This window comes from Hyla sarda, chromosome 10 (genome assembly GCF_029499605.1).
Source record: "Hyla sarda isolate aHylSar1 chromosome 10, aHylSar1.hap1, whole genome shotgun sequence".
In the NCBI taxonomy this organism is placed as follows: Eukaryota; Metazoa; Chordata; class Amphibia; order Anura; family Hylidae; genus Hyla; species Hyla sarda.
In genome coordinates, this window is record NC_079198.1 from 8,552,409 (window position 1) to 8,577,258 (window position 24,850).

The 24,850-nt window shown below is 47.3% G+C and overlaps 1 protein-coding gene across 1 annotated transcript; it reads right to left on the reverse strand.

The window, feature by feature from the left end:
* Positions 1-7,730: 7,730 nt before the first annotated feature.
* LOC130293538 (phospholipase A2 inhibitor and Ly6/PLAUR domain-containing protein-like) lies at positions 7,731-18,822 on the reverse strand. Its single transcript, XM_056542345.1, has 5 exons — positions 18,639-18,822; positions 15,350-15,469; positions 11,779-11,922; positions 10,633-10,773; positions 7,731-9,008 (listed from the first exon to the last, which is right to left on the reverse strand). The coding sequence occupies exons 1-5, from the start codon at positions 18,691-18,693 to the stop codon at positions 8,818-8,820; spliced, it is 651 nt and encodes a 216-aa protein (XP_056398320.1). The 5' UTR covers positions 18,694-18,822; the 3' UTR covers positions 7,731-8,817.
* Between the last annotated feature and the right edge of the window lie 6,028 nt (positions 18,823-24,850).

A 24,850-nucleotide genomic window follows, 5' to 3' on the forward strand; every position in this document is an offset into this window, starting at 1 on the left:
TTATAGGCGCCTCTTAAGTCCAATTTAGTGAAGATGTGGGCACCTTGGAGGCGATCAAAGAGTTCAGAGATGAGGGGTAAGGGGTAGCGGTTCTTAACCGTGATTTTATTAAGACCGCGGTAGTCAATGCAAGGACGTAGGGAGCCATCTTTTTTGGACACAAAGAAAAATCCGGCTCCGGCAGGAGAGGAGGATTTACGGATAAAGCCCTTTTTTAGATTCTCCTGGACGTATTCGGACATGGCAAGAGTCTCTGGGGCAGAGAGAGGATAAATTCTGCCCCGGGGTGGAGTAGTACCCGGGAGGAGGTCGATAGGGCAATCATAAGGCCTGTGAGGAGGTAGAGTCTCAGCTTGTTTTTTGCAGAAAACATCCGCGAAGTCCATATAGGCCTTAGGGAGACCGGTTACTGGAGGAACCACAGAGTTACGGCAAGGGTTACTGGGAACCGGTTTTAGACAGTTCTTGGAACAAGAGGACCCCCAACTCTTGATCTCCCCAGTGGACCAATCCAGGGTTGGGGAATGAAGTTGAAGCCAGGGAAGTCCAAGGAGAATCTCCGAGGTGCAATTGGGGAGGACCAAAAGTTCAATCCTCTCATGATGAGATCCGATGCTCATAAGAAGGGGCTCCGTGCGGAAACGTATGGTACAGTCCAATCTTTCATTATTTACACAATTGATGTAGAGGGGTCTGGCGAGACTGGTCACCGGGATGTTGAACCTGTTGACGAGAGAGGCCAAAATAAAATTTCCTGCAGATCCAGAGTCCAAGAAGGCCACTGTAGAGAAGGAGAAGGCAGAGGCAGACATCCGCACTGGCACAGTAAGACGTGGAGAAGCAGAGTAGACATCAAGGACTGTCTCACCTTTGTGCGGAGTCAGCGTACGTCTTTCCAGGCGGGGAGGACGGATAGGACAATCCCTCAGGAAGTGTTCGGTACTAGCACAGTACAGGCAGAGGTTCTCCATACGGCGTCGTGTCCTCTCTTGAGGTGTCAGGCGAGACCGGTCGACCTGCATAGCCTCCACGGCGGGAGGCACAGGAACAGATTGCAGGGGACCAGAGGAGAGAGGAGCCGAGGAGACGAAACGCCTCGTGCGAACAGAGTCCATATCTTGGCGGAGTTCCTGACGCCTTTCAGAAAAACGCATGTCAATGCGAGTGGCTAGGTGAATAAGTTCATGTAGATTAGCAGGAATTTCTCGTGCGGCCAGAACATCTTTAATGTTGCTGGATAGGCCTTTTTTGAAGGTCGCGCAGAGGGCCTCATTATTCCAGGACAATTCTGAAGCAAGTGTACGGAATTGTACGGCATACTCGCCAACGGAAGAATTACCCTGGACCAGGTTCAACAGGGCAGTCTCAGCAGAAGAGGCTCGGGCAGGTTCCTCAAAGACACTTCGGATTTCCGAGAAGAAGGAGTGTACAGAGGCAGTGACGGGGTCATTGCGGTCCCAGAGCGGTGTGGCCCATGACAGGGCTTTTCCGGACAGAAGACTGACTACGAAAGCCACCTTAGACCTTTCAGTGGGAAACAGGTCCGACATCATCTCCAGATGCAGGGAACATTGGGAAAGAAAGCCACGGCAAAACTTAGAGTCCCCATCAAATTTATCCGGCAAGGATAAGCGTATCCCAGGAGCGGCCACTCGCTGCGGAGGAGGTGCAGGAGCTGGCGGAGGAGATGACTGCTGAAGCTGTGGTAGCAACTGTTGTAGCATAACGGTCAGTTGAGACAGCTGTTGGCCTTGTTGCGCTATCTGTAGTGACTGCTGGGCGACCACCGTGGTGAGGTCAGCGACAACTGGCAGAGGAACTTCAGCGGGATCCATGGCCGGATCTACTGTCACGATGCCGGCTGGCAGGTAGTGGACCCTCTGTGCCAGAGAGGGATTGGCGTGGACCGTGCTAGTGGACCGGTTCTAAGCCACTACTGGTTTTCACCAGAGCCCGCCGCAAAGCGGGATGGTCTTGCTGCGGCGGTAGTGACCAGGTCGTATCCACTAGCAACGGCTCACCTCTCTGGCTGCTGAAGATAGGCGCGGTACAAGGGAGTAGGCAGAAGCAAGGTCGGACGTAGCAGAAGGTCGGGGCAGGCAGCAAGGATCGTAGTCAGGGGCAACGGCAGAAGGTCTGGAAACACAGGCAAGGAACACACAAGGAACGCTTTCACTGGCACTAAGGCAACAAGATCCGGCAAGGGAGTGCAAGGGAAGTGAGGTAATATAGGGAAGTGCACAGGTGAAAACCCTAATTGGAACCACTGCGCCAATCAGCGGCGCAGTGGCCCTTTAAATCGCAGAGACCCGGCGCGCGCGCGCCCTAGGGAGCGGGGCCGCGCGCGCCGGGACAGAACAGATGGGGAGCGAGTCAGGTAGGGGAGCCGGGGTGCGCATCGCGAGCGGGCGCTACCCGCATCGCGAATCGCATCCCGGCTGGCAGCGGGATCGCAGCGCCCCGGGTCAGAGGACGTGACCGGAGCGCTGCAGCGGAGGGAGTGAAGCGAGCGCTCTGGGGAGGAGCGGGGACCCGGAGCGCTCGGCGTAACATCCTGGACTACAATTTTAATTTCTTTCCAGCTTACATAGTTAAATCGTGACATTATTGCCATTTGCATGAAACGTCAATGCTTTCTGTGATATACAAAAGTGGCAGGAAACTTGAGAGGATAGGGAGACTTTCAACCATTTCGGTATTTTGGCCTAAGTCATGCAACTTTTATCCCCTAGAGAAGCTTCGCCTCATTGATTCTACTCCATCTCATAGTTGTCTGAGACGTTTGCACCAAACATGTCACAAAAAAATATGCTGAACAGAATACTGGGGGGAGGGATTACCGCTGAGCAGAATACTGGGGGGAGGGATTACTGCTGAGAAGAATACTGGGGGGGGGGAGGGATTACCACTGAGCAGAGGGGACAGAGAAGAGGGAGGAGCTTCAACGTACCTATGTCATCCCCGGACGAGAAGATGGCGGATCCAAGACACGAGCTGTAGTGACTGTTTGCAAAGGCGGCAAAGTCTCCGGTGACGCATGTACAGTATGACGAAGCCGCAGCCAGTGGCCACTAACAGCAAGTGTGACATGTCAAAGTTTAGTTAAAGTAACAGTAACACCATAAAGGGGTACTCCACTGTGGGCTGCAAGGGTCGTGATATCACGGCCATGCCCCCTCAGTGCAAATCTATGGGAGGGGGCATGGTGTGACGTCACGAGGGGCATGGCCGTGATGTCACAATCCCCGCAGCCCGCACCCAATGTTCGGAACAAAATGTTCAGAACATTGGGGCAGTGGAGTACCCCTTTAACCCCTTAAGGACCGGAGGTTTTTCCGTTTTTGCATTTTCGTTTTTTGCTCCTTGCCTTTAAAAAATCATAACTCTTTCAAATTTACACCTAAAAATCCATATGATGGCTTATTTTTTGCGCCACCAATTCTACTTTGTAATGACGTCAGTCATTTTGCCCAAAAATCTATGGTGAAGCGGGAAAAAAAATCATTGTGCGACAAAATTGAAAAAAAAACGCTGTTTTGTAACTTTTGGGGGCTTCCGTTTCTACGTAGTACATTTTTCGGTAAAAATGACACCTGATATGTATTCTGTAGGTCCATACAATTAAAATGATCCCCTACTTATGTAGGTTTGATTTTGTCGGACTTTTGGAAAAAATCATAACTACATGCAGGAAAATTAATACGTTTAAAATTGTCATCTTCTGACCCCTATAACTTTTTTATTTTTCCGTGTATGGGGCGGTATGAGGGCTCATTTTTTGCGCCGTGATCTGAAGTTTTTAACGGTACCATTTTTGCATTGATAGGACTTATTGATCAAAAATGACCAAAAATGCACTATTTGGACTTTGGAATTTTTTTGCGCGCACGCCATTGACCGAGCGGTTTAATTAATGATATATTTTTATAATTCGGACATTTCCGCACGCGGTGATACCACATATGTTTATTTTTATTTTTATTTACACTGTGTTTTTTTTTTTTATTGGAAAAGGGGGGTGATTCAAACTTTTAATAGGGGAGGAGTTAAATGATCTTTATTCACTTTTTTTTTCACTTTTTTTTTGCAGTGTTATAGGTCCCATAGGGACCTATAACACTGCACACACTGATCTTCTATGTTGATCACTGGTTTCTCATAAGAAACCAGTGATCAACGATTCTGCCGCATGACTGCTCATGCCTGGATCTCAGGCACTGAGCAGTCATTCGGCGATCGGACAGCGAGGAGGCAGGAAGGGGCCCTCCCGCTGTCCTGTCAGCTGTTCGGGATGCCGCGATTAGCCGCGGCTATCCCGAACAGCCCGACTGAGCTAGTCGGGAACTTTCACTTTCACTTTTAGCCGCGCGGCTCAGCTTTGAGCGCGCGGCTAAAGGGTTAATAGCGCGCGGCGCCGCGATCGGCGCTGCGCGCTATTAGAGGCGGGTCCCGGCTTCACTATGACGCCGGGCCCGCCATGATATGACGCGGGGTTACTGTGTAACCCCGCGTTATATCAGAAGAGCAGGACCAATGACGTACCGGTACGTCCTTGGTCCTTAAGGGGTTAAAATGGCTGAAATCTATCATCTCCATGTCAACTCCTATCATTGTTCTAATGCAGTTTACATCGCTTTACTGTGTCTTTGAGTTTTTAACATTAGTAGAATTTTTGTGGTTTTCTCTCAAATTGTTAAATGTTCCTCTCTTCACAGGTAACTGTCACGGTGAGCGATCCAGTCCCGCACCAGGACGTGAGCCCCTGCCGTCTCTCACTCCTACTGGGACCGCAATTTGCATCATGGCACGCGGCCGCCAATCGTGGCCCATTGCTTACCTCCTGCTGCCCGGCCCTCTGCTTCCCCACGCGCACACCCCCGCCTCCTAGGGCACGCACGCGGTACCTTCTTTAGATTTAAAGGGCCAGTGCACCACTAATTGTGTCTGGTCCATCCCATATGTTATTTATGCCAGCTACTCCCCCACTTCCCGATCTCCCCCACTTCCAGATCTTCAGTGCCCCTAGCCTGAGATTAAGCGTTCCCTTTGCCTGTTTGCCACTTCCTGTGTATCCAGACCTTCCTGCTACGTTATTTGACTATGCACCTTTGTTGCCTGCCTTGACCTCCTGCTAAGTTGGACTACGCTTCTGCCTCATCCTCTGGTACCTCATCTGGCCCAGCTACCTGTGTGGTCGTGCCGTGTCGGGGGTAGCGACCTGGGTATCACCTGCTGCAGCAAGCCCATCCTGCCTTGCGGTGGCTCTGGTGAAGCCCAGTGGCACCTTAGACTTCGCTCCCTGATACGGTCCGAGTCATCGGCACACAGGTTAGTAGGGTCCACATCCAGCATTGTAACAGTAACATCTCAGACAAAGCCAACATTTATGAAGGTCTCACATGCCATGGTCCCTGTTATTAGGTCTTAAGACAGGATTATGTATTGGAAACACAGTGTGCACCTCAACAAAGATATGTGGAGCAGAACAATGTAAATGAAAGCAAAGATTACCCATAGCAAATAGAATAACTGAATGGTGCTCTTTGCCCCCTCTATAAGCAGTCATCTTTTTTTTATTGTTGCATTTCTAAGCAGTGATAAGCAAATTAATTTGTTGCCAATCAACCATTGATTAGATACAGATTCTATGGCCAACACTGTACTAGTGAGTGCAAGCAGTCATGTGTAAAATATTTCCACTTACCTCTGAGTTGGTATACATGAGAAGGGACTCCTGTCATTCGATAGGAGTCCCTGTTCCCGTGTGTACTGACCAGCGAGGCATACACCAGCATATTCAGTGGCAATCACTTGGTGCATTTGACAGACTGGAGTGCAGAGGGTAAGAGTAGTTCACCACTTCCTACTGTTCACTGGCTACAGCTACCATTAGCCCCCGCTTTGCACAATCATGTGGCGGAGAGGGTGGGCCACTCCATGCAATTGTCAGTGTGCAGCACAATTCATGCCACAGTAGTAGCTATGTAGCTATGGCCAGGGCCAGCAATACAAAATTCTAAATTAAAAAAATTTAAAAAGCCATTCCTCCAGGGTGTACAGACGTGTTGCAATTCCCAAAAAAGTTTTCCAAAGTTTCAAAATTTTAAAAAGCAACATCTTTACTGTCTGCGGGTTTATTAATGTCCTATTGCAACTAATTGAGCTAATACAACAATACGTGCGCATGTAAAGTACAGTCAAGTCCGGTAACTTTTATTATCCATGGTATCAGCACAGTAAGAGCAACTATAATCATGAGATGACTCTGCTGACCCCACCCTCTAATAATAATCATGAGATGACTCTGCTGACCCCGCCTTCTAATAATAATCATGAGATGACTCTTCTGACCCCACCCTCTAATAATAATCATGAGATGACTCTTCTGACCCCACCCCCTAATAATAATCATGAGATGACTCTTCTGACCCTGCCCTCTAATGATAATGAGATAACTCTGCTGACCCCGCCCTCAAATGATAATGAAATGACTCTTCTGACCCCGCCCTCTAATGATAATGAGATGACACTTCTGACCCCGCCCTTTAATGATAATGAGATGACACTTCTGACCCCGCCCTCTAATGATAATGAGATGACACTTCTGACCCCGCCCTTTAATGATAATCAGATGACTCTTCTGACCCCGCCCTCTAATAATAATGACATGACTCTGCTGACCCCGCCCTCTAATGATGATGAGATGACTCTGCTGACCCCGCCCTCTAATGATGATGAGATGACTCTGCTGACCCCACCCTCTAATAATAATGAGATGACTCTGCTGACCCCGCCCTCTAATGATGATGAGTTGACTCTGCTGACCCCACCCTCTAATCATAATAAGATGATTCGAATTACTCTGTCCTCTAATGATAATGAGATTCCTACCCTCCTTCTAATGATCATGAGATAACTCAGCTGATACTGTCTTACTCTACACAGATAAGCTGCTGAGGACTGGTATGCCAAGTTTTGTGTGTGCTCCAGTGATCAGTGTAAAAGTTTTCAGATATTTCAGATATTCATTTTTTCTATGAATAGTCCCATAAAAGAATGTCAAATAACAGAGTCTACCTTTTATTTCTGGTAACTATTGCTAAAATGACATGTTTTCTATAGCTGGCATTATTATATGAGCAGAAGATCCATATTGAGACCCCCTCAACCCCCCGTCACATTGACGACATCTTTGCACCAGTTTGATGATGATAGATGTTGGTTTATACAACAGGCTCAGGAACCGAAAAATGTAGACAAAATAACATTCCAAAACCGAGTGGGGGGTAAAACATTTTATTACAGAACATGGGCGATGACATATGGCTCCTTCATGTATGTTACATTTATTGGTTGTTTTACGAACTCGACTGATATTGTGTGGACAATGGTTGGTTAAAGAGAATCTGCCCGACAGACGTGATCCCCTAAATAAGTTATAGGATAGGGGATAAGATGTCTGACCGCGGGGTCCCGCTCCTAAGGGCCCCTGCAATCTTCCATTTGGCACCCACCTCTTTAAGCTGCATGCCGTGCTGCCAGCTCCCAAACTGCCGGGTGTCAACCGCGGGGCCGGAGTATCGTGACGTCACGACTCCGCCACGTGTGACGTCACGTCCCGCCCCCGCTATGCAAGTCTATGGGAGGGGGCGTGACGCCCCCTCCCATAGACTTGCATAGTGGGGGCGGGGTGTGACGTCACACAGGGGCGGAGTCGTGACATCACGATACTCCGGCCCCGTGGTCGGCACCCGCCAGTTTGTGAGCTGGCAGTGTGGCATGCATCTCAAAGAAGTGGGTGCCGAATGCAAGATTGCCGGGGTCCCCTAAGCGACATCTTAACCCCTATCCTTTGGATAAGGGATAAGATGTCTTAGGGCCGGAGTACCCCTTTAAACTAGAGGAATAACTTCTGGGCCTCAATGTACAATATCTCATAGATCCCCCATCTACCATTTATAATACCGGAGTCTCAGGGCCTGAATGTGACTGCCCCCCAATATTACATCCCAGTGCCAAAGAGACCCCAAAGTATCAAACAGCCCTTCCTGGGCCCACAGGAATCACATGATTTCTATCTAGTGCTGCTAATTGGCTGAGAAGAATCATGTGATACTATCTATGGCTCTAAAGATGGAGTCCTGGATATAGTAGGTACCAGACTTTACAATATACAGTATCAGTGATTCCAAACAGGACAAAGCCTTCAGAGCAGTGGTCCCCAACCCAGTCCTCAAAGGCCACCAACATTCCTGTTTTCCTCAGTAACTCCATTGGAATAGAACAGGGGGAAAAATCAAATTTTGAACTGTTGATCGGCCTGGAGGACTGGGGTGGGGACCTCTGCTTTATAACATGCAGGTATGTAAAACATTAAAGGGAGATTCCAGCATCATAAAAAGAGTACTTACCTAACTCAGCCAAGCGCAGATCCCTTTGCAACAACTTCTGATCCCCTACTACTCTATGCTACTTCCGAGATGAGCCATCTTGGCAAGATCCAGACGCTCAGCCAATCAGTGACAGCGCGACACCGTAGGGACCAGTGATTGGCTGAGTGGGCAGGTGCTGCTAAGATAGCTTGTCTCTGAAGTAGCAATGATCGAAGTTCCTGGAGCGGGAGCTACACGGTACTGGGTTAGGTAAGTATGACTTTTTTTTAACCGTTCAGTGTCGGGACATTTGTAAGAGTGCAATTACTTGTGCAAATGTCCGGTATCTGCGCCAATACCAGTTTCTTTATCGGGACATCCCTTCCACAATGATTGCACTCGGAACATTTGGATGTTTTGCTGCAGATGCAGCACATCTGAGGGCTTAATAAATGACTTTTATGATAAAAATGGCAGCCAGCAGCATGAGAGGCAGGCCTGGGGGGAGGGCAGTATGCCCACCGGAGCAGGTAATGCTGACTTCAGTTATCTGGCCGCCAAATAGAAGTTCCCGATCCTTAACGCTGCACCATGTTGCCGTACCGCAACCACGTAAAGCACTTGATGACATTAGTCCTGTAAAAAAAAAAAAAAGGGGAATAGTGCATTATTCAAGTGTAAAAAATCCTTAAAGAGTACATCTCATGATCTTGTTAAATGTTATAATCCTCCCAGATCACTGTCCCGTCATGATAAACCACCCCCTGTCTTTACTTTTATTATTATTTTTGTTTTCTACCTTGATATTGCTCTGTATTTTCTACTCAGTAAGATTCAAAAGACTAGGAAGGGGCGTTCCCCAGCAGGTGTGATATCATCTGAAGCCATACAGGGGAGAACTTCCTCCCTCATTCTGCAACAGACAGCCCAGAGCAGTTCAGTTTGAGATGAGCTATGATTGGATAAGGCTGCACACATCCCCGTCAGTATTTCCTGATTTTGGACTTCTGCCAGGCCAGCAGATGGGGGGAATGTGCTCTGGACAAGTAGGGAGAAACCTAGTGAAAGCTTTTTTAAAGACAAATAAAGCATAGAAAACTAAATTTTTTTTAAAAACAAATTACATTAGAAAGATTTTTTATTTACTATAAGGAGTGCAATAGCAAAAATAAGTTTTCATGAGAGTGCCCATTTAAAACACACACAGGTCACACCTGAGGGTTCATAAATGCCCTTTTCTGTGGGGTCCTCCACTGGGGGGACAGTTGGTAATTATAAAAGGAAAGGAGATACAACAAGGCGCTACATGTGCCATTAACCCATTGATGGATAGTCATGGGACAAAATCACAGAAGATCGACAGGAAAATGAACACACAATAAAGGAAATGCAGTCGGCACTGCCGATATCAGGTGTGCACCTGTAATATGCCAACCTGAGCCTGAATCACTCCAGCATGTCAGCGAGATACTTCCATGGTGCTCTGTGACTTTAGCAGAGTCCAAGAATACATCCACCATATAAGTTAGAAAGGATCACGGCACTCACGTATCTCCAGTAAAAGGCATATCTTTTGTTCCACCTTGGTTGAAAACAGCATCGGGAGGGTCCTTTGGATAGGGGATAAGATAGGGGCGGAGTACCCATTTAAGGGGTTAAAGAAAAAAAATCCAGCATAGTGCCTTTCCTCCTTGGGCCTTGCACTTACATCAGGTGACCTTATTGATTATGGTCTTGTTCCTTTGTAACAGTACAAGTAGTTGTTTGAATAATTCTTTAGCCTGTTAGCCTGCCATCTAGTGTTCAAAATTAAATGGGAAATTAAAGTTTACGAGTTATAGGAAGAGGTATTCCAGTGTTTGATAAAAATATTATACTGCTGGAATGGGGGGGGGGGGGGGGGGGGAGGGGATGAGATGAAAAAAAAAAGCCATACTTACCTTTCCCTGATCCCCCGCTGGTCACCTGCACCTCCTGTTTGGCTCCATCCAGTCCCCCGAGCACTTGGCTCGCTGTAATAATGCAGTTTTGCAGTAGCTGAGGTTTATACCATTTACCTTTTCCTGAAATAAACGGGACTCTGCACTTTACTATATCCACGCTGGCTTTTGCTTCTATTTGCATTGGACTTTTGGTTCTGCCGTGCTGTGGATGGGACCCACCTGTGGTGAGCTGGCCTACCTATTCTATCTGTTCATGTGAGAAAAAAGGTTTATAAAAACTTTTCGGACTGATATAAGTGACAGCTGAGGATTTGTACCTTTGTTGGTGACGGTCATTGACACACATTCCTTCTCGTCCCCGGTGCATTCTATAGTGGTGCTCGGCTCACACGTTGTCCCCTTCTCTTCACTGCAGGCCTTACAGGAAACCCCGTTCTTGTCAGTTTTTTCTGTGGGTACTTAGAAAGGAAAATAACATTTTGCAACTCAATCATTGATCTTCCGGGGCTTCATTTTAGGATTAAATCATCAATGTCTTCTCATCGAACTCTTCCTATTTTACTTGCTTTGCTACACTGCTTTTCTTTTCCAACCAGCCATCTTGGTTCTACATTTTCTCTTCCCCTTTCCTCCTATTTATTTATAAGAAGAATGGCTAAAAAGGTCAAAAAACACAATCCAAAAAGTGTAGACCATGTGCTCCTGCTCAACATCTGAATTCCCAGTCCATAGTTGCCAATAGTCATTGGACAGTCCTTTGATCCCAAACACAAAAGGGGCAGAGTTTAAACTTATTTGCCTTTCAAAAATTGGCATTAAAGGGGTACTTTGCCCCTAGACATCTTATCCTCTATCCAAAGGATAGGGGATAAGATGTCTGATTGTGGGGGTCCGCCACTGGGGACCCCAGTGATCTCCCTGCTGCACTCGGTGGTCATTTAGAATACCAGAGGCTCGGGAGGTCACGGGTACACCACGCTTGTGACATCACAGCCACGCCCTTCAATGCAAGCCTATGGGAGGGGGCGTGACGTCCGTCACGCCCCCTCCCATAGGCTTGCATTGAGGGACGTGGCCGTGACGTCACGTGTAGAGCGTGCCTGTGACGTCAAGAGCCTCCACCCCGCATCGCCAGTCAACCGGCATGGAGCGAAGTTCCCTCCGTGCACCGGATGTCTGGGGTGCCGCAACCGAGATCGCGGGGACCCTAGCGATGAGACATCTTATCCCCTATCCTTTGGATAAGGGATAAGATGTCTAGGGGCAGATTACCCCTTTAACTATGTGAAACACCCACTTTGGAATACATTGGTATAACCCCGCCACTCGTTTTGTGGAAAAATCCTGCTAGATTTCTACAAGATTCCCTCTCAGGAGGTGCAGGAGATCCTGTGGCCTCAGAGACCATATCAGTGGGTGTTCCTACCGCTTACTTATAGCCACCATTTGTAGATGATACTTACACTTCGGCATCGGAGGAGAACAGTTATTCATAAAGCAGCAACTGCTACTGACTCTTTTTACACCAAGGTTTGTGGTCAGAGTTCCACCATAAGAGCAGGTACTTCTCTTCCCGCAGTACTGTCTGTACGTCACATCCTTTCCATCTACAAAAAGAACGAAGAAGAACATATGACAAAGAGGGAAAAGCATTTCCACTATGTGGAGACATAATTTGAAGCTTCAGGGCCCCATTGCAAAAACGTAACCAGCATTTCACCGACAAAGGGCCATTATCATTCTGGTGTCTTCTTATGTGGAGGAAAAGCTTTGGGGCCCCTCAGGCTTAAAGGGGTACTCCACCCCTAGACATATTATCCCCTTTTCAAAGGATAGGGGATAAGATGTCTGATCATAGGGGACCCCTGCGATCTCCCTGCTGCACCCGGCATTTGGGTGCAGCGCCGGAGACACGTGACATTAGGGCCAAGCCCCGCTCAGAACGTCATGGCCACACCCACTCAATGCAAGTCTAACCCCTTAAGGACATGCGCCGGTACGTTGTAAATGTACGGTGCTGCATAGAGTCACTTCGCGCACAGCGCTGTACATTTACAGTGCAGTTGTGACGCCAGTGCAGGAGCTGTGCTCGCTTCATTCCCGGCGGGTCTCGGCAGCTGTCAGCAGCCGCGGATTCACGGGTAATGGCGGACATCAGTGATCGCGCTGATGTCTGCCATTAACCCCTCAGATGCCGTGATCAATACAGATCACGGCATCTGCGGCAGTGCGGCACTTAAAATGGCTGATCTGATCGCCCGGGCACTGCCGCGGGGATCAGATCAGCCAAGATGGCGGATGGAGGTCCCCTCACCTGCCTCCGTCCGACTCCCGGGGCCTTCTGCACTGATCTACCTTCCAGCAGACTAGACAAGAAGATCGCCGATAATACTGACCAGTGCTATGCCCTATGCATAGCACTGAACAGTATTACCAATCTGATTGCTATAAATAGTGTGCTCTGGGGACTAAAAAAGTATAAAATAAATGTATAAAAAAGTTTTTTTAAAAGTGAAATTTTTTTTAAACCCCCCAATAAAGTTTTAAATCACCCCTTTTCCCCATATTAATAAAAAAAAACGTAAAAAAAACCTGATAAATAATAAACATATTTGGTATTTTTGCGTGCGTAAATGTCCGAAATATAAAAATATAATGTTAATGATCCCCTATGGCGAATGGCGTAAATGTAAAAAAAAACTACAAATTTCGGCTTTTTTGTCACATCTAATTGCAACAAAATGTAATAAAAAGCAATCAAAAAGTCACACATACACAAATGTGGTAATAAAACAAACTACAGATCATGGCACAAAAAATGAGTCCTCACACATCCCTGAATACGGAAAAATAAGAAAGTTAGAGGTGGTCAAAATAGGGCAATTTTAAACGTACTAATTTTATCCAAAAAGTTTGAGGTTTTTTAAAAGCAGTACAATAATAGAATCGTATTGACCCAGAGAATAAGGAAAACATGTAATTTTTACCGTAAGGTGTACAGTGCCAAAAAGAAACCCCCCAAATTTGCAAGATTATGATTTTTGTTTACATTTCCTTACACAAAAAAATTTTGGGGGGGTTTACCATACATTTTAGGGTAAAATGAGTGATGTCATTACAAAGTATAACTGGTTACGCCAAAAACAAGCCCTCATATGGGTCTGGGAATGGAAATATAAAAGAGTTATGGATTTTAGAAGGCGAAGCGGAAAAAACGAAATTGCAAAAATAAAATTGGCTGTGTCCTTAAGGTCAAAATGGGCTGTGTCCTTAAGGGGCTATGGGAGGGGGCATGATGACCGTCACGCCCCCTCCCATAGACTTGCATTGAGGGTCACAAGCCTTGAAGTAACGAGTCCCTGTCCCGCATCGCCAGTCATCCGGCACGGAACGAAGATCGCTTCGTGCACCGGATGTCTGGGGTGCCGCAGCCGAGATCGCAGGGGGTCCCCAGTGGTGGGACGTCCGTGATCTGACATCTTTTCCCCTATCCTTTGGATAAGGGATAAGATATCTAGGGGTGGAATACCCTTATAAGGGCCAAGGACTGCCATCTACCTATAAACCTTACAACACCAGGTTGCTACCATACACAGGACATTGTGCTCAATGGACACCAGTAGAGTAGGGTACATTTCCCAAAAATTGTTTTAGACCAGATTCAGTCGAATTGGCCATTAGATTCTATTCAGGTTTGGATTTGAAAGTGCCCGAATTGCCCTGAAAAGTCAGGAAGGACACTCTGAGGTCTCTATGGTTGCGTCCAACCCCTTTATTTTCAGCTTAGCTAAAATTTGTACAATTGGGGTCCCTAACGCTATCCTAACCCTAACCCTTCTTTTGCCAAAATAGGGGCAATCATTTTCAGAGATTCACCCAAAATGTCTCCAAAAAATTTAGAATTCAGGCAAATCTGATTTTTGGGGGGGAACTTTTGAATACACTTGATTTACTCTGAATACATTTGTGGCCTCTAGATAGGTTGGGTTTTGGGCCCCAGAGCTCTAAGTCATGTCTCTAATATTATCTTGGAGCCATTCTGTATACATTAGAGTTTTTACATGTTGGTCGGCCATGGCCGTTGGCTAAGAGCCACACATTTGAGCTACCTCCTCAATAGTGGCCGAGATCACTGTCACTCTTGTATAAATCGATCACTGCAGAGGGACCTTTTGTTGGGCCTCAGATTTCCTCTGTAGCGGCCACTGCAGGAGAAACTTAGTATTACATGATGCCCATACAAATAAAAGACAGACCATGTAACATGAGTCCTCCAGGGAGAAAGGCTCTGAAGATTAGTGATTCTCCACTTTAGCTAACAGAGGGTGGGGGTGGGGATCCCACTCTATGATGGGGGTGGGGGGTTGGGGATCACACATCCCACCCTATGATGTCCATATGTCCTAACAGGACAATAGACAGGGGGTGTCTTATGAAGACTCCCTTTAAAGGGTACTCCGCCCCTAGACGTCTGATGTCTAGATGTCTGATCGCGGGGTCCCGCCACTAGGGGCCCCCACAATTTTGGCTGTGGCACATCAGAACTTCGCTCCATGCCAGATGATTGTCGATGCGGGGTGGAGGCTCGTGACGTCACAGTAACGCCCCGCTTGTGATGTCACGGCCATGCCCCCTCAATGCAAGTCTATGGGAGGGGGCGTGACGGCAGTCACGCCCCCTCCCATAGACTTGCATTGAGGGGGCGTGGTCATGATGTCATGATTGGGGGGCGGCCGTGACATCACGAGCCTCCGGCGCTGCACCCAACGCTCTAAAGGAATGCCGGGTGCAGCAGGGAGATCGCGCGGGTCCCCAGTGGCAGGACCCTGATGATCCGACATCTTGTCCCCAATCCTTTGGATAGGGGATAACATGTCTACGGACGGAGTACCCCTTTAAGCTCTTGTGGGAGGAATATTTATGTAACCACAAGGACATAGGAAGAACGTTCTGGCCCACATTCCAAGGCGAAGTTAACTTAAGGTCATGGCTGCTGAATAGAACCTTCTCACGCAGTTATGTTCTATAGCTCACCTTTAGTATTACTCTCTAAGGTTGCAACACAGGCATCAAATTCTGCAGGACAGGTAACTGAGGGTCCTTGGCACTGTTTTTCTCCTTGCACAGTACATTCCATGCATGACAGAGAAAAGGCTGAAATAAATAAAGAAGACAATTACCGTAGATCAAGACTATACCTGGGCTTTCCAACCTACAGTCTTTGAACCACTAAGAGGTCTTTGACTTATGTCATTGCAGTACCAAACGTGACCACATGTTGTGCTGTTCCATGGAAACATGACCTTGAACAATAACACATTTCTCCCAACTGTCCCGATTTGGGTGGGACAGTCCCGATCATGAGACTTGTCCCCCACATGTCCCTCATTTAACTGTTAACGTCTCCTAATGAGGTTAGTTAAATGTTGCCCTCTGGGGGAAGTTTGACAGCCAATGGCTCCTCGCCCTGTCAATCGCTCAAGTGCCCACCGGCTGCATGTAGCTAAAAGTCACGAGAGGCCGAACTCTTTCTCTAGTGGAGCGGAGAGGCCATGCTGTGGGAGCTGCTGAAGTCAGGAGGAGTCAGGAGGAGGTAAGTATGGCTGTTTTTATTCCCCCCCCTTCATTGTTTATTTACATTGCCCTCAGATGCTATGCAGTGGTCTACTGAGGCTGGGAGCACACGTGGCTCCAGTGTGGAATCATTAAAGGAAAAATGTCAGCTTTCTCCCCCCCCGCACTAACCAGCGGTACTGGCTGGTACTGCGGGGGATGCTGATCAGTTTAATGCTTACCATGCCCGACTGGCACTCTGACGTCAGTGCCGCAGTGTCGCCCAGCTCATCAATATTCCTCCCCTCTCTCTTCATTACAGAGCGGGAAGAAGAGGGAGAGGCGGAGGGAGGGGAGGAATATTGATGAGCTGGGCGGTGCTGCAGCCAGCGGCACTGATGTCAGAGTGCCAGTTAGCCCCTCATTAGCATATACTTAAATAGAAGATTAGGGCCGAATGGCGCAGCGGATCTGGGCACGGTAAGCATCAAACTGATCAGCGCCCCCCGCATAACTACCAGCAAGTACCGCTGGTTAGTGCAGGGGGAGAAAGCTGACAGTTTTCCTTTAAAGGGGTACTCCACTCCTAGACATCTTATCCCCTATCCAAAAGATAGGGGATAAGATGTCTGATCGCGGGGGCCCCTCCACTGGGGACCCCTGCGATCTCCTTGCTGCACCCGGAGTTTGTTTAGAGTATCGGGTGCAGTGCCGGAGGCTCATGACCTCACGGCCGTGCCCCGCTCGTGACATCACGGCCACGCCCCCTCAATGCAAGTCTATGGGAGGGGGCGTGACGGTCGTCACACCCCCTCCCATAGACTTGCATTGAGGGGGCGTGGCTGTGACGTCACGAGCGTGGAGTGGCCGTGATGTCCGCAGCCGAGATCGGATCCTTTGGATGGGGATAAGATGTCTAGGGGCGGAGTGCGCCTTTAAATGAGACACCAACAGGGGATACGGTTTGGATGTGGAACCACATAGCGGTGTCTATTGCTCTGACCAACCTCATTGATGAGAGACTAGCCCCCTGTTCTGGTTATGATGCAATCTAAATTAGTTCAAGTGTGCAAATGTACGTCGGGTCTATATATATATATATATATATATATATATATATATATATATATATATATATTGTGACTGGGGGAAAGATTTTACATAGTCTGGGAACACATACTGGACTAGATGGCCCTCTGAGGGGTATTTGTGCACTGGGTTGTGTAGTGCATTTGGCAGCCCAGCTATATTGGTCTAACTTTAGGGTTTATACAGTAATTTACAGATCTGTTTAACTTTGTGGCACCAGTTGATATTAAATATTTTTTTTCATACAGAGTACCTCTTTAACATGTGAACACAGCCTACAGACTTAAAATCTTCATTAAACACCTCAATTGTTATTATAGGTCAAATCACTTTCACCTCATGGCAATATTTCTCTAAAAAACACACTTTAAATAAGAAAATGTATCAAAACTGCAACGTGTGAACTGACCCCAACCCACTCATGACTCTAATTAGTTCACCTGGGCGACCTTCAGCACCAGCAGCCTAACTAGATGACCAGGTGCAGTGATCAAACTCCACCCCCTCTCTCTCTGCAAAGCCAGAAGATTCATTGGAAATGTAGACAGCATTGGGAAATCATTACGGAGATAGAATTGCAATCAGTATGACTGAAAACCCCATGCCTGCCACATCAGCTAAAACAGGTAAGCACAAGGCCACCACAAGAACCTCTACATTATTCTCTAATAATAGTCTATGCTGCAGTATATTAGCAAAACTAAAAAAAAAAAAAAGCTCCAAACACATACTTATAGGGCTGTAAAGCATTTCAAAAGAATTTTTTTTTTAAAGAAATAGCCCCACCATGGGTGATGTTTGGTACTGCAGCTTATCCACAAAATTCTTATAATATTTTTTTTTTTTAAATCTTGAAAGAAAATAAAACTTTTGACTTTCCGTCGAATTAGTAAACACTAGGAAGTTTGTGTCTACCCGAGCCGTCCTATAATAGCGTAGTAGTGTCCTATTTTAGAACGGCACTCCTGTACTCTTCGTGCATTTACTGTATGGCATTTAGTAACAGACGGGGGTCCAGGCGGTGTAGGGGGCGACATTCCTCTCCTAGAGTTACTCGCCAGGGTTTCTAAATTTAATCCGCTCTCTACATTAACAAGAACAAGGAGGAGCGGCTCGAAGAGTTAACTAGTGACGGACTCCGCAGAATCCAGAGCTTCTCAATGTGTCAGATTTTCCTAGAATTGGAGCCAAATCTCGGACAAATATGGAAATGGAACACTTTTTTCTCTTTTCCTTTTTTTAATTGGAACTTTCTGGCTGGAAGAGTCTAAGAAGCCAGAAACGTTCTGAAAGGGACATAAAACTCGAAAAACAATAATGAAACTTAAAAGGAAATGGAATAAATGCCGATTTATTTTGCTTTGCTTTTTTTAAATTATTGTACAATATTAATTCAAAAATATTCAAAAGCTTTTTTTTTTTTTTAACTACTTAGTAGCCCTAAAGAAATAACAGCTCTGTCCGGAAAAATACCAATATGGTTCTCCACAGAAGGGGGAGATGAAAAGATCATTTTAAAATCTGCAGTAAAATTGAACTAATATTTTGTTTTTAAATTTGGATTTGACTAACTACTCTTTTTTTTTCAAACTTTATCACCGCTTTTTCTTTAGCTTTTTTTTTTTTTTTTAAATTGTAAAATATAAAAAGAAATCCAGGCATTATATAAAGAGTTACTTACTTGTAGACACCAGGGAGGAGAGGATGAAGGGGAGCAGGAGCCCAGCATTGTTCATGATTCCAGGAGGATAATACGAGAACAACTGCGCGACCTACAGCAGAAGACGGTTATGTTTTTTTTTTTTCTCCAGAAACCGGGGCGTTGGTTTTGCAAAATGACTCAGTCGTATCTGTGATCCGCTTTCTTATAATAAGTCGGGGAAGTGAAGGGAAGAGGAAGAGAAGCAGATTCAGTTTTCTTCCTGAGTTTAGAGATGACAAATGCACAACGATTTTTATCGGGTCTTGTGATTCTAAGTTGTTAACTGAAATTAACCCAAGAATTTCCGAAGGCTTTTATTTATTTTTTAATAATTAGAGTAATTACAGTATATTATTATGTATCATGCACCTTAAAGGAATAGTCCAGTTGAAAAAAAAAAACCATATTTCCTATTCGTAGGATTGGGGATAAGTGTCAGATCGCTGTGGGTATGACTGCTGGAAACCCCCTCTGCATAAAGTGTGCCGACCATGGCTTGAAGCACTGGTCAAGGTGCCCCCTCAATGCATCTCTATAGGAGAGCTGAAGATACACAAACGCTGAACACTGCCCATCACCCACCCAATACCATCCCTACAGTGATCATGGTGGGGGCAGCATCATGTATTGAGGAAACCAGGCACTGCCCATCACCTGCCCAATACCATCCCTACAGTGATCATGGTGGGGGCAACATCATGTCTGGGGGAAACCAGGTACTGCCCATCACCTGCCCAATACCATCCCTACAGTGATCATGGTGGGGGCAGCATCATGTCTGGAGGAAACCAGGTACTGCCCATCACCTGCCCAATACCATCCCTACAGTGATCATGGTGGGGCAGCATCATGTCTGGGGGAAACCAGGCACTGCCCATCACCTGTCCAATACCATCCCTACAGTGATCATGGTGGGGGCAGCATCATGTCTGGGGGAAACCAGGCACTGCCCATCAACTGCCCAATACCATCCCTACAGTGATCATGGTGGGGGCAGCATCATGTCTGGAGGAAACCAGGCACTGCCCATCATCTGCCCAATACCATCTATACAGTGATCATGGTGGAGGCAGCATCATGTCTGGGGGAAACCTGGTACTGCCCATCACCTGCCCAATACCATCCCTACAGTGATCATGGTGGGGGGCAGCATCATGTCTGGGGGAAACCTGGTACTGCCCATCACCTGCCCAATACCATCCCTTCAGTGATCATGGTGGGGGCAGCATCATGTCTGGGGGAAACCAGGCACTGCCCATCCCCTGTCTAATACCATCTCTACAGTGATCATGGTGGGGGCAGCATCATGTCTGAAGGAAACCAGGCACTGCCCATCACCTGCCCAATACCATCCCTACAGTGATCATGGTGGGGACAGCATCATGTCTGGAGGAAACCAGGTACTGCCCATCACCTGCCCAATACCATCCCTACAGTGATCATGGTGGGGACAGCATCATGTCTGGAGGAAACCAGGTACTGCCCATCACCTGCCCAATACCATCCCTACAGTGATCATGGTGGGGGCAGCATCATGTCTGGGGGAAACCAGGCACTGCCCATCACCGGCCCAATACCATTCCTACAGTGATCATGGTGGGGGCAGCATCATGTCTGGGGGAAACCAGGCACTGCCCATCACCTGCCCAATACCATCCCTACAGTGATCATGGTGGGGGCAGCATCATGTCTGGAGGAAACCAGGCACTGCCCATCACCTGCCCAATACCATCCCTACAGTGATCATGGTGGGGGCAGCATCATGTCTGGGGGAAACCAGGTACTGCCCATCACCTGCCCAATACCATCCCTACAGTGATCATGGTGGGGGCAGCATCATGTCTAGGGGAAACCAGGTACTGCCCCTCACCTGCCCAATACCATCCCTACAGTGATCATGGTGGGGGGCAGCATCATGTCTGGGGGAAACCAGGCACTGCCCATCACCTGCCCAATACCATCCCTAGAGTGATCATGGTGGGGGCAGCATCATGTCTAGGGGAAACCAGGTACTGCCCATCACCTGCCCATCATCACATAATGATAATGTTGTCTATTCAATAACCGGATATGTGATGCCAGATGAGCTCCAGCTGTGAGTACCATCACCATAGAGCAGAGGTCACAAACCGTGGCCCTCTAGATTCTGCAAAACTTCAACTCCCAGCATGCCCAGACAGCCGACGGCTGTCCGGGCATGCTGGGAGTGGAAGTTTTGCAACATCTAGAGGGTAACAGTTTGAGACCACTGCCATAGAGAGTCTTAGTTGTCCCACTGCCATAGAGAGTCTTAGTTGTCCCACTGCCATAGAGAGTCTTAGTTGTCCCACTGCCATAGAGAGTCTTAGTTGTCCCACTGCCATAGAGAGTCTTAGTTGTCCCACTGCCATAGAGAGTCACTTAGTTGGAAAGTGATTATAATAATACATTGTTTTTCTGTTTTATTTCCCCATTCGGGGGGGGGGAGCTGTGTTTGTTCTCCTTTCCCACTGGCCCAGTAGACAACACTGAGTAACCTGTTAGTGGCTGTGGACGGAGGGAAGGAAGGACGCTACCGTAGATATGGGACAGCCAAGTGGAGGTATGAAGACTAAGAGAGTTGAACCCTGAAGAACGAGGCCTCTTGGACTAAGCACCTCCACCTACTCTGCCAATATTCCCTCCGGCGCTGCCAGCTTTGCACGTTTCTTTAAGATGCCAAGATTGTTTCTCACGTTTGGCTGAAAAACAGAAACCGGCCCGTACAAGTGCCCATGGGCATTCCACCAATAGTGGAGTATAAGAAGAAAAGACTCGGCGACTCACCGTTCTGCGAAGACTTCACTTTATTCCAAGAGGTGTTCACATATACACATCAGGCAGGAGAGGGAAAGGGATGAGGCAGGGGGTGCGGGTAGGTCTGTGCGGTTTCGTGCCGGTCTGGCACATCCTCAAGCTACATGCACACACATGGTATGCATGTAGTTTGAGGAAGTGCCAGACCGGCAACGGCATGGTGTGCATGTAGCTTGAGGAAGTGTCAGACCAGCACGAAACTGCGCAGTCCTACCCGCACCCCCTGCCTCATCCCTTGCCCTCTCTGGCCTGATGTGTATTTGGGAACACCTCTTGGAATAAAGTGAAGTCTTCGCAGAACGGTGAGTCGCCGAGTCTTTTCTTCTTATGCTCCACATTGTATGGATTTGTTACACTCGTAGCAGTACCTATATCTGCATAGGAATATTCCGGTTTTCTGAAAGTCGCCGCCTGCATAGTGACCCTGGAATTCACGGTAGTGCTAGATACCTACCTTTCTTTGCATAATCTATTCCACCAATACTGTTGCTCCAGTTGGCATCCACAAAGAGGAGGACCCATTCATGGCGGAGTCTAAGGCCCTTCTGGAAAAGTTTATAATTGACCAGCCAGTTAGGTCCAGAGCTAAACCACCATGGCCAACCTTACTCTCACCTTTGCAAGTAACGTAGAGAAATAGAAAATGGAGGCACCTAACACACCTAAAGCATGAAAACTAGCACATGTAGATGAAGGTCCATGGTAGATGACGGCTCAGTGATATAGCTGAAAGTATTGGTGATGCCAGGAATCAGTGGAAACAAAAATGTAGATAAACAAAGGAGATGAAGTCCAGCAACTCACCGCAAAATGTAAATCAGAGTCTTGAAGCCGCCATGGATGTCCGAGATGGTGCGGGAAGCTCAGAGGCTACAAACCGGTAGGTTTCGTGCAGGTGAACTTATTCCGGCCTCATGAGACATAGATGGATTGTATAAAATATAGCTTTTACTCAGTTCTTGTTAAAATGCAGAGTATACCAGACTCATGAAGAAACATGAAATTATCTTTTTTTTTTTTTTAAATGGCCCACCTAAGTGATAAACAATGTAAAATATCCATGCTGAATGGAAGCAATGGAGTCACAGTTTAGCCGCGTTTGTTGATATCCTTCTTTTGTGAGAGGCCCCATTATACAAGGTTGACCCGAACTTTAGGATTTTTCTGGCTGAGCTAAGTCTCGAGCCTTTACCGGTTCGGCTTGCGCAAGCCAGTAAATAGTGTTTTTTTTGGAGGACGGAAGAAGCAGGGCGGGAAGGGGGCGGTGAGATGATGAAGGAAAAGCAGCAGATCACATGATAACCCAGATCGATCATGTGATTTGCTGGTTACGCATCAATCCAGCATGGATATTTTACATTGTTAATCACTTAGGTGGGCCATTTAAAAAAAAAAAAAAAATAATTATTCCTGTTTCTTCATGAGTCTGGTATACTCTGCATTTTAATATGAACTTAGTAAAAGCTATATTTTATGGAATCCATCTATGCAGACATGATTCTGCCCCCACCATGATCACTGTAGGGATGGTATTGGGTAGGTGATGGGCAGTACCTGGTTTCCTCCAGACATGATGCTGCCCCCACCATGATCACTGTAGGGATGGTATTGGGCAGGTGATGGGCAGTGCCTGGTGTCCTCCAGACATGATGCTGCCCCCACCATGATCACTGTGAGGATGGTATTGGGCAGATGATGGGCAGTGCCTGGTTTCCTCCAGACATGATGCTGCCCCCACCATGATCACTGTAGGGATGGTATTGGGCAGATGATGGGCAGTGCCTGGTTTCCTCCAGACATGATGCTGCCCCCACCATGATCACTGTAGGGATAATATTGGGCAGGAGATGGGCAGTACCTGGTGTCCTCCAGACATGATGCTGCCCCCACCATGATCACTATAGGGATGGTATTGGGCAGATGATGGGCAGTGCCTGGTTTCCTCCAGACATGATGCTGCCCCCACCATGATCACTGTAGGGATGGTATTGGGCAGGTGATGGGCAGTACCTGGTTTCCTCCAGACATGATGCTGCCCCCACCGTGATCACTGTAGGGATGGTAATGGGCAGATGATGGGCAGTGCCTGGTTTCCTCCAGACATGATGCTGCCCCCACCATGATCACTGTAGAGATGGTATTGGGCAGGTGATGGGCAGTACCTGGTTTCCTCCAGACATGATGCTGCCCCCCCCATGATCACTGTAGGGATGGTATTGGGCAGGTGATGGGCAGTGCCTGGTTTCCTCCAGACATGATGCTGCCCCCACCATGATCACTGTAGGGATAGTATTGAGCAGATGATGGGCAGTGCCTGGTTTCCCCCAGACATGATGCTGCCCCCACCATGATCACTGTAGGGATGGTATTGGGCAGGTGATGGGCAGTGCCTGGTTTCCTCCAGACATGATGCTGCCCCCACCATGATCACTGTAGGGATGGTATTGGGCAGGTGATGGGCAGTGCCTGGTTTCCTCCAGACATGATGCTGCCCCCACCATGATCACTGTAGGGATGGTATTGAGCAGGTGATGGGATCAGGAGAAATGGAAGGAGCCAGCGCTAATATCAATGGTCGTAGCAAAGGGTCTGAATACTTATGTGCATGAGGAGTATTCGTTTTTTTCCCCCTCTTTTACTAAATCTGCAAATAATTATAATTCTGTTTTCACATTCTCAGTTATATTGAGAGCACAATGATGGGGCACTTGACATTTCTGTAGAAAGTCTCTAAAGACTTTTCAAATGCATTATAAATATGAGGTCATACCAGATGCGGCAAACTCTGACCATTCTAAGTCAATGGAGCCAGTCTAGTGCAAATGGATGGCGGTTACAGGTTGCAGGGGAGTAAAGTCTAAAATACATAATTTTTATTGTTTTAGTTTCTCGATGACCTTACACACTATTTATGGTCACACCATAGTGCCAAGAGGAAAGATGTGATGGCAATTTCCAAAGAAAGACAATGTTGACCCGGTTGGACAGGTCCTACATGGCAGTAGAGCCAACCACCAAGTTGCAATTCTTCTGTGATCTTTGCCCCGATGTTTATTTTTAACAGCATACAAAATGAATGTCATCTATGGTTTGCCCAAGTTGCAGTGCGACCGGAGATATTACATCAATAGTCAGGTGTTCAAAGGGAGCATGTCTGTGCTTCAATGGGTGGAGCAACCGTTGGGTGGGGGGGGGGGGGGGGATCATTCTTTAGTGAATTGTAGTTGTGTACAGTTATAGGCACCCTGGTTAGAAAACACTAGTTTATTGATTACAACACAGCATGGAAGGCAGCTCAGGTGTGCTTCAATGGGTGGGATGGCTGATGTGTGGGAGGGAGAAAAGGGACCTTACAC